At 53.8% G+C, this 13,872-nt stretch overlaps 1 protein-coding gene across 3 annotated transcripts in view; it reads right to left on the bottom strand.

The window, feature by feature from the left end:
* Positions 1-2,633, bottom strand: part of ALPK3 (alpha kinase 3) — a 46,149-nt gene extending 43,516 nt beyond the window's left edge. The window contains exon 1 of one of the 3 annotated variants that reach the window (XM_059179927.1): positions 2,448-2,633. In XM_059179927.1, coding sequence (XP_059035910.1) covers positions 2,448-2,590 — 143 coding nt within the window. In that variant the 5' untranslated portion in view covers positions 2,591-2,633. The remainder of the gene's footprint in view (positions 1-2,447) is intronic. The other 2 variants (XM_059179929.1, XM_059179930.1) reach the window with 2 other exon arrangements.
* Between the last annotated feature and the right edge of the window lie 11,239 nt (positions 2,634-13,872).

Below are 13,872 nucleotides of genomic sequence, written 5' to 3' on the forward strand. Positions count from 1 at the left end.
GAACTACCTGCATGGTGGACCTCTGACCCTAGTGGGCACTGGAAATACCCTTGAGCTGACTACAGTCTGGAAACCACCTCAGGGCCGTGGGGTTAAGCGAGGGGAGATAGGCACAGAGAGCCAGGTTCTAGACCGGGGCCAAGGCTTCTGGTGGCCCAGCCCCCAGCCCAGCTGTCCATCAGCTCCCAGAGGCAGCCCATCCTCACTAGGCCCCCGAGAATGATGCCTCGTGAGCTCCAGGCAGAACAGGGAAGGCAGTGGATCTGGACATAGACCCAGAAAATGTTGGAGCCAAGAGTGCGTGGAGAAGAACTTGCCTCTCCATCAGGACTCTGGGATAGTCAGGGTTCATCTGGGGGCTGCAGCCAAGGACAACTGGCCAAGTCCTCAAGGGACCCTCTTTCTCCTTCACCTCTTGGGTCCTCTTCCCATTCCCAAAGGCAGTCAGGCCATTGCGAGGGACAGAAGACCGCAGGGTTGCCCGCTCTAACGTGAGAGTCAGGCCTTGACCTAGGCATCGCTCCCCCCACCCCAACACAGCCGTTCACAGTTCCATTCTCCCTTCTTTGGCCAGAGGCTTTTCCAGAGGTGAGATAAATCTGGACTTCCCTGTCCCTGAGGACCTGTGGGGGTCCAGAGCCAGCCAGCAGGGGCAAAACAGAGCCCTCTCTCCCACTGCCCCAGCCCAGCCTCCTCCAAACGCCTGACGAAAAGACTGTCCTTTGAAGAACTTTCATGTTTAGGTGCAAGGTGACTTGGACCAGCCACTTCCATCCTGCCTGCAGTGCTCAGGCTGGGACCCTGCCTTCTGCTCATCAGGTAGGCAATTAAAAATCATCTACCATATGTCCCCTCAGTGAGGTAGCTGTCCTCTCTGCCAGTCCAGATCCACTGCCTTCCCTGTTCTGCCTGGTTTTCAAGCCACCCCTCCCTCCATCAGGCTTCGCTTCTGTGGGTTCTCCTGGTGTTGACAAAGGCCAGACGTTGGAGGCAAAGCCCAGGCGAGTGGCCGAGTCGAGTCGCCGTGACAAGTGTGAGACAAGTGTGAGGCTCCCACAAGGCACTCAGCTTCACCACAGATCGGAACAAATGCCTGAGGTTCACTCCAGTTTTTCCATAGAGCCAAGGGTTCAGAGGAAGGGGCATTCTTTCCTGGCAGCCAGGGGCCTCGTCCAGTCTGACTCAGTCACTAACACCAGCCCTCAGCCCTGCCCCAGACATGTGACACCATTTGACGAGTTTTATGCAGAAACCGGTTCCGGTTACATTTGAACTTTTCCAACTCCAAGGTCAACAGAACTCAGCCAATTCACGAGGAAGTGCCTGGGACTTTTCCTGAATGTCCTTGATGTCTGTTTTTGTGCTGTTTTAGAAACGGAGGACAAGAGGTCCCCAGACAGCTTCTCAGATGAGTGGCTGTTTTCTGCATAAACTACAAGAAGCCAAGCTCTGGGGCTGGGACACAACCACTGTCCCAACAGCCAAGCATCACAATTCCCTTCGGAAAACGGGCTCCAGTGTTGGAGGGAAACTGAGCTGCTCGGAGGCGAGCAGGAAATGTCCATGTCCGTGGCAGGGCACGTGTCCCTGGGTGTCTGGGTGCCTCTGAGTGCCCATAGGCCTCTCTGTTGACTGTGTGTCTTTCTATCTGTGGGTAGTCTAGCTCCTAAAACAAAGAAACCCCACCCCTAATTCTTGGCGGAGTGTACAGACAGGGCTCATGAGCTGGAGCCCTCCCTTGGCATCCCACTCCCGCAAACCGGCTCCCTTGGAACCACAAGCTCTGATTCTCCAGACACGGCCAAGCAGCACCTCGACCCACCCCTGTACCTGCCCAGCCCCCACGAAGATCCTGGGGGAAGACCCAGCCCTGGGCTCTGAGGAACATCTTATTTGCCCAGAAATAGGGACTTATTTCTTCCCGGTGAGCCCCACCGCCGCACCCCCTCCCCCCCAGCTAAGTGGCCCTCAGGCAGGGTGGGCCTCTCCCTCCCACCCCACACCTCATGCTCCTCCTTAACACCCCCGACACTGGGCCCCTACCCTGTGTGCTCCCCGCCTCCCTTCCAGCCAGGGAGGAATTTCACCACTGCCTTTCCTTATCGCTCACTGTGGAATCCGAGGCCAGGGAGTAGCTGAGTATGGGGTGAGGGGGCCGAGGGGCCGAGGGGGGACGGAAGCCAGGTAGGGGTAAGGCAGGCCTTGGGGGCCCTTGTGAAATCGCCCCCAGAGTACCGCCGTCTCCGCTCTCGAGCCTCCCGTTGCCAGAGGCCCGAGGCCCCGAAGGCCCCGAGGGGTCAGGACGAGCCTTGACGGCCCAGAGGGCCACCGCGCCCCGGCCACCGCCTCAGGTCGTAGCCCGCCCCCCCCCCACTCCCCGGGAGGAGGGCGTCGCCTCGGCCCCCGCCCGCCGCCCCCAGCCCGGCCCCGGGGGGCGCGCCACGCACCTGGTCTCGGGCCGCACGCTGAGCAGGTAGCTGCGGCTGGCCGGGCTGGGGATCCACACCGGCCCGTCGTCCTCGCCGTCGCCCCCCGCCCCGGACCGCCCGCCCGAGCCCCAGCCGCGCCCGGGGACCCTGCGCGACCCCATCCCGCCGCCGGCCGCGCTCCCCAGGCCCCTGCCCTGCCGGCCGCCGCTCCCGCCCGCGGCTGACGCGCGCCCCTATTTATAGCCCCGCGGCCCGACCGTCGTCACCTGCTGCTGTCCCTCCCCCGGCCCGGCCGAGGAGCGCGGCCTCCAGAGGCGCGGGGTGGGGGGGGTGGGAGGGCGCTCCGGGCCTTGCCCGAGGCGGGGACCCCGCAGCGCTGGCCCGATGCGCCCGGGAGCGGCCCGGGCATCCGGGCCAGAGCCTGGGGAGGCCTCCCGCTGTGCCCCAAATTCCAGGCCCCAGGACCCGGGCTTCCTGCCAAGCTTCCTTCCCCGGCTCCCGGGGCCCCTTCGCCGCTGGGGAAGCGCGGGCCCCGCGGCCTTCGCGCAGTGGAAGGTGCAGAAACCCCGAGAGCTGGTGGAGCCGGTCGGGCGAAGGCCTGGGGACATGGAGCCGCCTGGAGCCTGGACTCCACGCGGTGGGCGCCGAGGCAGCCGGCGACCGGGTCCCTGCTTCCTGGTGGCGGCCTCCGCTGGCCCTCGCCTTGCCAGTGACTGTTGGTCCACGACTTAGACGAGCCCACACATCTCCACGGAGTCCCTCTGGATGCGTCTTGGGTTCCCTTTCCATTATCTAGCATAGATGAAGGGCTCAGAAAACCCTTCTAGAATGATCAGACCTCCTATTCCACACAGCCTCCATTTCTGGGCACCTTGGTGGGAAATGGTGGAGTCCTAATGCTCAGAAAACTATTCAACCATGCAACGATTTCCAAGAGAAAGAATGTAAGCACTGCCTGATCCTGGTTCTGAATATTGGGAGTGACCAATATTTATCCATTCTTTTTTTCTCCTTTATCCTTGGAAGCATCCAGAAAGTGTGTGGAGCTGGGTGACTATGGTCCCAGAAGTTGCACACATGTACATTCCCCCTTGTTTTGGAAATGGCTCTTCCCTCCCTCTCCCAGTGTGGTCCCACCCGCAGCCACCTGACTCCTACAGGACCCCATCCCTGGCCTCTGCTGGCTGGCAGCTGACTCACTCCAGGCTCATCGTGGTACCGGGCTCCCTGACCACAGAGGTAAGCATCACCCCCAAGCTGTGCCAGTGGGAGTCCTTCACCAAGTTTTTTAACTGGAACTGGGGGAGAAAAGTGGCCTCTCTGTGCTGGGGAGCGGTGAGCTATGAGGTCTCAGCTCTCAGCAGCCATGCTTCCTGCCTGATGGAGGAGGCCAGTCTGCAGCGGGGAAGAAGGAAGCTGACCACAAGAGGAGCAAAAGCGGGGGGCTCAGAGTCCTGATGGCTTCGGGTCCATCTCTGCAGGTATTCCTGAAATCTGGCTTTATCCCTGACCTTCTTGTAGGTCGGCAGTCTGACCCGTTCGTCAAATCTGTGTACTAAAAAAGTTCTCTTTGCTCAAGCTGCTTCAAATCAGGCTTCTGTTGGGAGAATGGGAGTCTTGACCAATAAGAAGACAGTTTCTCCCAGGGAGCCCAAATCTGTCTCCTGACCACATGCCTCCCTGTCCCCTTGTTGTTGGCTTTCTGGAGGTGCATGTGTTAAAGCGCCTCAGTCATCCACATCCAAATCCTTGAAAGCAAGCTTGAAGTTTTGGTGCATTTAAGTTGTATGAACACCCCTGAATCGTGCTAGGGCAGTGTGCTACAGGTAGGAGTCACGGGATCTGTGCTTTCAAGAAACTTTCGTCCAACCGGAAAAACAGGCATATAAATAAAACACAGCGAAGATGAAATGTGTAGTTTTAGAACTGTATGTAAGGGAGCATGAACGTATAGAGAGAAGAGTGGGTTGCTCGGGGTTTGGGTTTGGACAGTTCACAAGGCAGTAAACTTGAGAAGGATTTTGAAAATTACATAGGAGCTCACCAAGCAGACTGCTGGGGCAGAGGTGGAGAGGACAGACAGAATATTCCAGATGGAGAGAAACAGAGTGGGCAAAGGCATGGAGGTACAGAAGAGCCTGGTGGGCATGTTGTTCAAATGTGAAGGAGGTGGAGAAATGGACAATTTAGGCCGGATCTAGAAGGTTTTTTCTGCTCCACCAGGAAGCTAGACCTCCCTTTGAGGCCACCTCTCCCTATGACCACAGATTTGGTATCACTAATCACCCAAGTGACCCTCTAATTGATGAATTTCCTTTTCAAAAAGTGACCCACACAGAGGTCACCCCACAGCGGCCTACAAATGAATTAACACCTCCCTGGGTTTGGGCCCCGCTCGCTAGCAACAGTGTTTTCGCAGCCAAATCATTTCATCGATTTTGAGCCTGTGCGTGCTCAGCATGAACTACTGTTCACCTAAGTCTTCCCTACTTCTGGTTGTAAAGTCTTTTTTTAATCCCGAGTGCAAACTTGTACCTTTTTTTAGTTAAAGCTCATCTTCCCAATCTCCCACTCCCTTTCCTTCTTGTCTAAACCTTTGTAATTTCTGCTCCTGTCAGCTAGTGTACGATCCATCCTTCCAGCTTCCCGTGGTGTGCTGACGTCAGGAGCAGACTTTCAGGAGGACAGGGGCAGAGCTGAGTAAGGGGTGCAAAGGCACTCGGGGATGGAGAGGTCAGAAAGGCACAATCTCTTTCCTCTCTAAGCTTTCAGTCTAGCAGGAGACGGAGGACGTGTTGAGGGCTGTCAAATCCTGGGCTGGGAGTCTAGACACTTGGGTTCTAATTCTCCTCCCCACCGAATGTGACCTTGGGCAGATGGCTCCCCGTCCCCAAGTTTTAGCTTTCTTCTTCGGAAAGAGGAATGAAGCATTCCCTTTACGACCCTGTAGGTCGCGGCTGTTCCTTCAGCACATATTTATTAAATAATTGCTAACGACTCTGTGCCGGGCATTATGCCAGGTGCTGAGGGTAGAGAAATGAAGGTGATAATCTGCACCTCTCCAGCCTGAAAGAAAGACAGCCTCGGAGAGAAGTTCATGCAAGCTGCTGGGAGACTATGGAGAAGCTCATGCTATTCTGCATTTGGCAATAACCATCGTCCCCGGTTTGCTATCAGATACACGTACTGATAAAGCATTGTAGGAATTTCTTACTGGTGCCAGGACCCCCTCTCCTGGTTGTTCTGAACTTCCCAGGGCCCTGCAGTAATTGGGCGCTTGTGGTAGGAAAGTCTTAGGCTACTGTTCATTAACATGTGTCGCTCAGCTGGGGAAGCTGGTCCCTGTCTAGGCACGGCTGTGGCTCCTGGGACACCTGCCCCCCACCAACTGTGCCCCTCGCATTGCGCTCTACGTGAGGGCCAACACGCCTCCTGTTCCAGCTTCGTTTCATCTCTTCCCCTTCCGCTCTCCTTTGAAGCAGACGTCACCCAACATTTACGAGCTGCCAGGACACCATTCCACGTGCCTCACCATCCTCCCCCTGAACTTACTGAGTTCAGGCCACTGCACAGTGAGCGCCACTGTGTACCAGGCTCTGGGTCCCTGCCATCAGCTCTGCCTTTCTAGTAACTCAGCCAACGCACTGGCAGCAGGTCCGCTGACCTCAGCCTCTCGAAGACCTTCACCCCCACTTCCCTGTAGCAACCCAATCAAATGCCCATCACTTGAACCTCAGCAGAGGAATTTCTCCACCTCTAAAATGCCATTTTGTTATCTTTCCCTCTACTCAGCCTGCTGTCCGCTTTAAGGCAACTCCAGACCCCTACCTTGCCCTCCCGTGAGTTTCTCCTTGGCTCCTTTACCCACTGCTCCCCCATCCCCGTCTGGACACAGGCACAGTGTAGGGAGGACAATGACCCTGACGACAACTGTACTCTTCTCAGAGGCCTCATCTCCCTGGGCCCCTGACCTTCTACTAAATTTGCCTTGTCAGTCCCTAACCTGGAATCCTGGCTGTGGCTTCTAGCGACAAGGCTGGCTAACTGGTTTCTAACCTCAATCCGGTCTCGGGCAGCTTGGCAATCCTTTCCCGGCTCCCCAGGCTGACCTTTTTCTTTCCCTAGAGCAACGGCTCCAAACAAGATTCCAACGTCCCCTTTGCTCTCCTGACTTGCAGTAGCCAACAATTCCTTCAAAATATAGGGGAACGTGAGACCATCGGATAAGAACTTCCACTTTGAAGGAGGGCAGGCCAGCTGGCATCTCGGAGTCCTACTAACCTCTGCCTCAAAATGCACATTGTTCTTTAGAAGGTTCTCGAACGCCTACTGTAAGCTCTCCCTGCCCTCCCCCACCCAGCCTCCTTCCTCATGACCTAGGAGGAGGATTGTTTGCTTTTCCCTGACATATTTACCCCTTCTTTTCCTTCCCTCACTACCTCTGCTCTCAGAAGAGCTCAGAGGGAACCAGTCACATTATCAAGCAGTAATGAGTTACTGGAATTAGGTTATAAAGGGCAAACTTTGACCTCCTGAACAAGACAGAAGCAGCCCAATGAGCTGAAGCGGAGGTCAGAGCCAGGCCCGCCCAACAAGAGTGGCCAAAAGCCAGGCCCTGGGTGTTACAGTGGAGCTCCTGGGGGTCAGGGCTGGCTCCCTGGCCTGGAGCAGGGAGAGGTCCGAGTGCAAGGACACGTGGAAGGGAGGAAACGGAGGTGGGGGTCAGCGGGACCGCTCGGAGTTGGCAGGAAGGGGACGTGGTCAATGCGTCAATGCGTGGTATGCCCTCCACCTTCCGTTGGGAATAGTCGCCCTCCAGGCAGCCCATTTCGTTTTCAGGAGGCTTTTCCTTTTTTCCTTTTATTGAGTCTTATTCTGTTGTGCCCTCCGAGGCCACACAGAGGAAGTCTGGAGTGGAGGTCTTTTTGATAGAAAAGCCCTGGAAAGCTGTGAAAATACTGATCAGGGAACACACCTCTTTTTCTGATGAATTATCAGGTTCCTGCAGTAAGTCCTTGGGTGGAATGGCCTGGAGAGCCCTACACCAGGCCGGACGCTCCCCCTGGGAACATGTCCCCCTTGCCAGTGCCCGCCGTAAGCTGCTGGACTGTGAACGTCACGTGGCACTTGTGAGCTCTTCCGGGCACAGTACGGATATCGTCCATGCCCTTCTGGTTGACAGACTTCTTGTACCTGTGTAGACGTACACTGAGGTAGCCTCTTCCACAAGTGAAGGCGTAGGAACTGAGGTCAGAGGTCAGTGAGATCCTCCTTACGAAGCAACATCAGCTTCAACTCCGGTCATGCAAGCGCCCCAGGCCTGTGGCCAATCTCAGGGCAAGGCATTGGTAGCAGGGTAAGTGAATCAAACACACATCCACTCCTCCATTTTCTTCTGTCTTTCCTTCTTTTGATTGCACTCGTTTAAAAGTCTCAGCCCCGAGCTCAACAAAGCCCTAGATTTCCGCTGGTCCTGCCCCCACCACTGTCCCCTCCCCCACGAAGACCTACTGCCTTCTGCTGCAAGCTGCCCTTCCTGCTAGGGAATCTGCAATGCTCTGAAGTGCTCGCCTGACCTGCCCCCCACAGATCCCAGCTTGGGGGTCTGAGGCCCGGACCCTGGAGGGTGGAGACTCCAGGTTCTACCGCTCTGGGATGGGCAGGCCACTCTGGCGCTCCAGGGACCGGAGATGTGGCCACATCTGCGCTGGAGTAAGTGGACGCCAATTAAAGGATTACTGGCTGCAGGGAGCCACTCCTGATTCTGCTTTGATTGGAAGGGGAACAGGGGACTCAAGCACAGAACTGCTCCAGCCCAGTGCCCTCCCCAGTGCACTTACTCTGATTCCACATGGGATTGGAGGAGTCAGGAATTTCTACCACACATGTAGGCCCTGTCCAGGATAAAGCGATCATGAGATGAGAGGGAGACTCTGTGGTCAGGAGGCAGCGGCGGTCACTTGGGCCCAGGACACAAGCTCCACACCCTCAGAGAGACCTGGGAAAGGCGCCCCCAGCCCAGGCTTCTCCTGGTCTCCTTGCAGGGCAAACCAGTCAGTCCTTCTCCTCCCCTGCAAGTCTTTCTCTAAGGACCCTTCTGTTTCTCAGCCAGACCTCAGCAGCTACATCTTCTCATTTTTTGCAACTTCAAGTGACTGCAAGGACTGCTCACCCAAGGTGCGCCCCGACAGACCATTTCTGAGCTGGCTGGGACCCATCATGCTTCTCCTGACGGGCTGGGCCTAGTGTGTAAGCCCATCACCGCCACCACCCTTGCCCGCCTGAAAAGTCGAGTGCTGTCTCCAGTCTCTAACCCCTCTACCTGTCCAAACTTTCCGGCTTGCCCACAACTTTCTACCCCTTCCTTGCTGTCCCCTTCCCACTGCCTACCTTGTCTGACACGCAGTTTCCCTGCATGGAAATCACATTCCAGAACCAGCCTGGGTAGAAAATGTGAAGCCTCCATCTCAGGCAAAGCGCTTCTTTGGAAGCAAAACCTACCCTCCTTCTCAGATACAAAAAAATATTCAGCCCTATCTCTGCACAGTGGGTCCTAGGGAGAAATTCCAAGCAAACTGCTCTAAGGACCAGAAAACCCCAGAGGAAAATAGGAATTGTGTACAGAGTGCCCTGGGCTACCCCTGAAAAAGGGAGATGAGAAACAGCGGGTCTTCCCAGTTTAATGAACGAACACCTCACCAGAGAGCAGGTTACCACTCTTCAGACACCAAAGGCATGGTCAACATCCCCATCTTCACAGGAAGTGGAGGTCAGAGCTGTGGGGCTAAGCAAGGTCGACCGGATCTTAGACTATCACCATGATATATAGATAACCACGCCCGCCCGTGAAGACACACGCGCTGCTGGTCACTGGAGCTCTCACTAGCTATGGGGGCTTTTCCCACGCAGAACTGCCTTAAATGGCTTTATCATGTCCTTTTGCCACATCTTCCATTACAATCGGTTACATATACATTGACTTCCTTTTCTAGCATTTATTCACCAAAAATTCAACTTCAATTTGCGATAGTAAGTATGACAAAAAATAGAAGCATCGTAAAAGGCCAATGCATGACTCAGGGAAGTAGCTCAAGAATTCCTCTGGACCCAGGCCCCTAATGAAAGCTGGATCTGAAGACACTTTTAAATCCTCAAGTCAACAGTTCAGACTTGGAAGGGACTGACAAGAGGTACTTATTCAAGAGCCAGACGCCATCTGAAAAAGCAATAATCTGATGCCGATTACAACATAAATAAATGCAAATGAAAGTGATAACTGCCTAGGGGAAAGGGGGCAGAGAGCCATCCTTTCTACTTCTGTATATGGCTAGACCAAGAGTCAATAAATAAAACAATTAAACAGGAGAAGAAATCTGATTAAGAATTCTTGCCTTTAGGCAGGTCTCCTCTCTTTTGGCATAAATATAAGGAACAAGAAGATAAAATCTAGCCAGATCTCAGGATCCCCACAGACTTAACCCAACACCCACCCCATTTGACAGATGGGGGTACGGAGGCCAAGAAAGATCAAACAACTTAGTCACTTAGCTCAGACTGGAACCCAGCGCTTCTGATTTCTAGTCGCTGGCTTTCTTCATTCTATCACATTGCCAGGAAGTTTAGTCAACGAAAATAGGAATAACCCCCTGAGGAAATAATTCTGCAGAAGCAAAAAGCTGTATGCGCGGGACTCTGCACCGCACTCACCAATCGGGAAATTTAAATGTTAAACTGGAAATGGGTAAGTAAATTGATTTGAAAATGGTTACAGTGATTGAAAATGAGGATTTAGGGGCTTTCTAGAGACATGGAACATGTCCAGATATAATGCCAAGTAGAAAAAAGTAGGGTACTGGGGCACCTGGGTGGCTCAGTCGGTTAAGCGTCTGCCTTCGGCTCAGGTCATGGGGTCGTGGAATGGAGCCCCACATCAGCTTCCCAGCTTCTCCTTCAGCCTCTGCCTCTGTCCCTCATGAATAAATAAAATCTTAAAAGAAAAGGTAGCGTTCAAAATCAGAGACGGGGCAGTGCTAGTCACACCAAAATGAGCCCATTATGAGCTCCGTGGCCTCCGGGAAATTCCTCAACCCCTCTGAACCTCCAAAAGAACAGCAGTATCCACCTCCTAGGATTGCTCTGCGCCTGCATAAGAGAATGAACATGAGAATCACGTGTGTTATGTAGAAATGTTTGATTTCTGTTACTATCACAATCATATCATATTTGGCTGTGAACTAAACAGGAGTCCAGTTGGAAAAGCAGTTGGAAATAACTGGACCCTGATACACAGACATGAAAAGAACCACAAAAGTAGGATGGGGTTACAAATACGCACGTTTTTTATTCTAATAATGCGATGTCATTTTCTGATCAGAGAGAGGCATTTTAAATAGGGACCTCAAAAAAAAAAAAAAAATCCTATTCTTGGGACCTGGCTCCTTCAGTTTGCTCTTCCCTCCAAAGGGGCTCAAGGCTCCCCGCACCTACTGTCCTAAGACTGCTGTGGCATCTGTTGGTGGACATTGGTGGACAAGGTCAAGAACAGCCTGGATCCCTTGGAAAAGATGAGGGTGGGGTGGAGGGGTGACGACACAACACATTCTAAAATCCAGAACATCCTGCTTTGCTCAGAGCAGACCTGAGAGGACTCTGTGGCTACCAGTTGAATCAGATGCTTTCACGCGTGGGTGCATACGTGCCTCCATTCACTCACTCATCCCAACACTCTCTGGACCACTACTGTATGCGAGGAACTGTGTTAGGAGCTTCTAAAGAACGAGACTGATCCGCTGGATGAATTTGGAACAATCTCCATTACACAAGTGAAAAAAGCAAGCTACAGAACACTGTGCATAGAATGCTACCATTTGTATTAAAAATAGATAATATAAATATACATATTTATAAACTTGTAAATGCATAGAATTGCTCAGAAAGTGTACACAAGATCTGGATAGATAACAGTGATAAATTCTAGAGGGGGGCTGGGGAACTGAAGGCTGACCTCCGATCGGAAGGTTACTTTGTACTGTATATTCTTTTGTACTGTTTGGATGTCTTACCAAGTATGTGTATTAATTTAAAAAAAAAGCAATAAAAAAATTTTTATAACAAGGAAAAGTGCGGCCAGAGCTGAGTGTACAGTGGTGAACGGGGCAGGCAGAGGGCTCCTGCGCAACATGTCTCGAACTTGCTAAGCCACAACTGCTACAGTTTTTAAAACCAGACTGTTTACATAAGTTAAGGGAACAGTTCTTTCTACACCAATTATAGTAATTCGGCACAGTTGTACAGAGATAAAGCGGTTGGAAAATAAATACTAGTCATTCGTCAAGCCAAGCCCGTGAGTATTAGGCTGTAGTTTCTACACGGGTGGGGAGCTTATCTGTTTAACTCCATCAGCAGAAAGGTCACTCCTGAGAACGTGTACATAAGCACTTGTTACAGCAAAAGCATTTGCTGATGATGACAAGTGATAAGATAGCACACCCACTAAAAACATCTTCAGAAAAGGAGAGAGCAGAAGATATTGGGCCCTGAGGGAACCATGTTTTCTGGCATGGCCCCCCAAAACTGACGGTCTTCAACAGCAAAATCAACCCCCAAGGTAAATGAAAAGTCACGGGCACCCTACCCCCCCACTTCAGAATGTCCAGTACAGATGTCTTGTGCAGGATTCTCCCTGGGGTGAAGAGGCGCAGACCGGCTCCAAGGAGAATCTGGCACTCGGGGGAAGGGTGGAGGGGACACCCAGCCACAGGGGAGGTAGGAAAATAGGTGTCCTGATGGCTGCAAAGTGCTGACAGGCCGGGAGGCGGCCAAAGCAGCCGGGCCAGGGAGGCAGTGTGGGGTGGGGGGTGCTGTGGACTTTGGAACGAGACAGACCTGACATGGCACCAGCACGTACAGGCGGCCCAGCAGGTTCTCTGACCTCTCTGAGCCTCTGTTCTTCTCCGTGCGATAGAGGTGGGTTAACTGGGAGGCCCTTGTGATTACAAAAATCAGTGGGGATGGGGGCCACATCACTACTGCTGCAGCAGCGCGCGCACCAATCCACCTGCATGCCAGCGGCAGGGGGAGGTGCCCCTCACCCCTCATTCCTGCACCCTACATGCATCCCACATGTATAGTGCCTGCACGCTCACCGTCTCATGAAGCCCGGGAAGCGAGCTGGATGGGAATTACCAGGACGATTCAGCAGTGAGGCGGGGCGGGGGTGCTGAAGGGAGAGGGTTTCGTAAGGGTCAGTTTAGGGCAGAATCCAGGCTGTGCCCCAGGTCTCCTGGTGAGTAGCCTGGCATTCTTGCCACCCCGCACCATCCCCAGGAAGGAGGGTGGATGGGGTCAGGCGAGGCAGAGGAGCCTGCAGCTCGCTACCCTGCCCCCACTACAGCTACCACTGCCTGGGGGCAGGAAGAGATCCACAATCCATCTCAAGCCCTTCTCAGAGCCTCCTCAGTAGTGTTCCCACAAACGGACCATGGGGTGTGGGGTGGGCACCTGCAGTGGAATTAGGAAAGGGACGACAGACAGCCAAGATGGGGTGAGCTCAGGCCTTGTAGGCGGCCTCACTACCTGCTTGGGAAAGAGGGACATGGTGGCCGTGCCAAGTGTAGCAATCCTTAAACAGCACAGCCTCTCCAACATGGAGGTGAGCACTAACCGTCCCAGGGTCATGAGCATTTCCACTAAAAATCTGGCATTGGACAGAAAAAGAAAATGCACTTTTTTTTCTATTGTGAAAAGGTCAGACGTATTTATCTGACTTAACAATTTACGACTGACACTTAATGCCTTCCTTGAAAGAGCACCTCTAAGAACTCGGCTAGTCCCCACTTCTCTTTGCTGTCCTAGACCTGCTGGGCCCAGTCGCACCCCCAGCCACACAGCAGCAGCTTGGGTCGGGGGTCAGAGGACACCTCCACGTGGCCTGCCCCTGGGGCTTGGTTGGGCCCAAATTCTGACCAGCCTGCCCTGTCTAGTCCCAATGCTGCCGCCCGAGAGCTCCCTGTGGCAGTGGCAACACCAGGACCTCTTGAACACTGCGAGGTAACCCTAGAATTCCTCCCCTCTATCCCTCTCCCCACCGCCACCTTAGTAAAGGGGTCTCTCAGGAGAAAAATCCATTTGTAGGAAAGATGGGGGTACCCAGAACATTCCAATAGGCCCTGAGGCCAATGCTGCTAGTCCCGGGGAGGCCTCGCGGGGGCCCCTTAGCCAGTATTAAGACCCTCCCCTTGTGTCCTTAGAAAGTCTCTCGGGGACCACGTACCGAGCTTCTCTGGTTTTCTAACCTCAGTTCCAGAATCCAGACAGGACCGTCCTCGGACAGCAGGCACGCTGCTCTCCCTCAGAGATGGGACCGGGAGGGAGTCTAAGAGAGACTGAGGTGGAGCGGGGCAGGGCCAGGCTCACTTGAAGAGGAATACAAGAGCCTACCCGC

This window comes from Mustela lutreola, chromosome 7 (assembly GCF_030435805.1).
Source record: "Mustela lutreola isolate mMusLut2 chromosome 7, mMusLut2.pri, whole genome shotgun sequence".
In the NCBI taxonomy this organism is placed as follows: Eukaryota; Metazoa; Chordata; class Mammalia; order Carnivora; family Mustelidae; genus Mustela; species Mustela lutreola.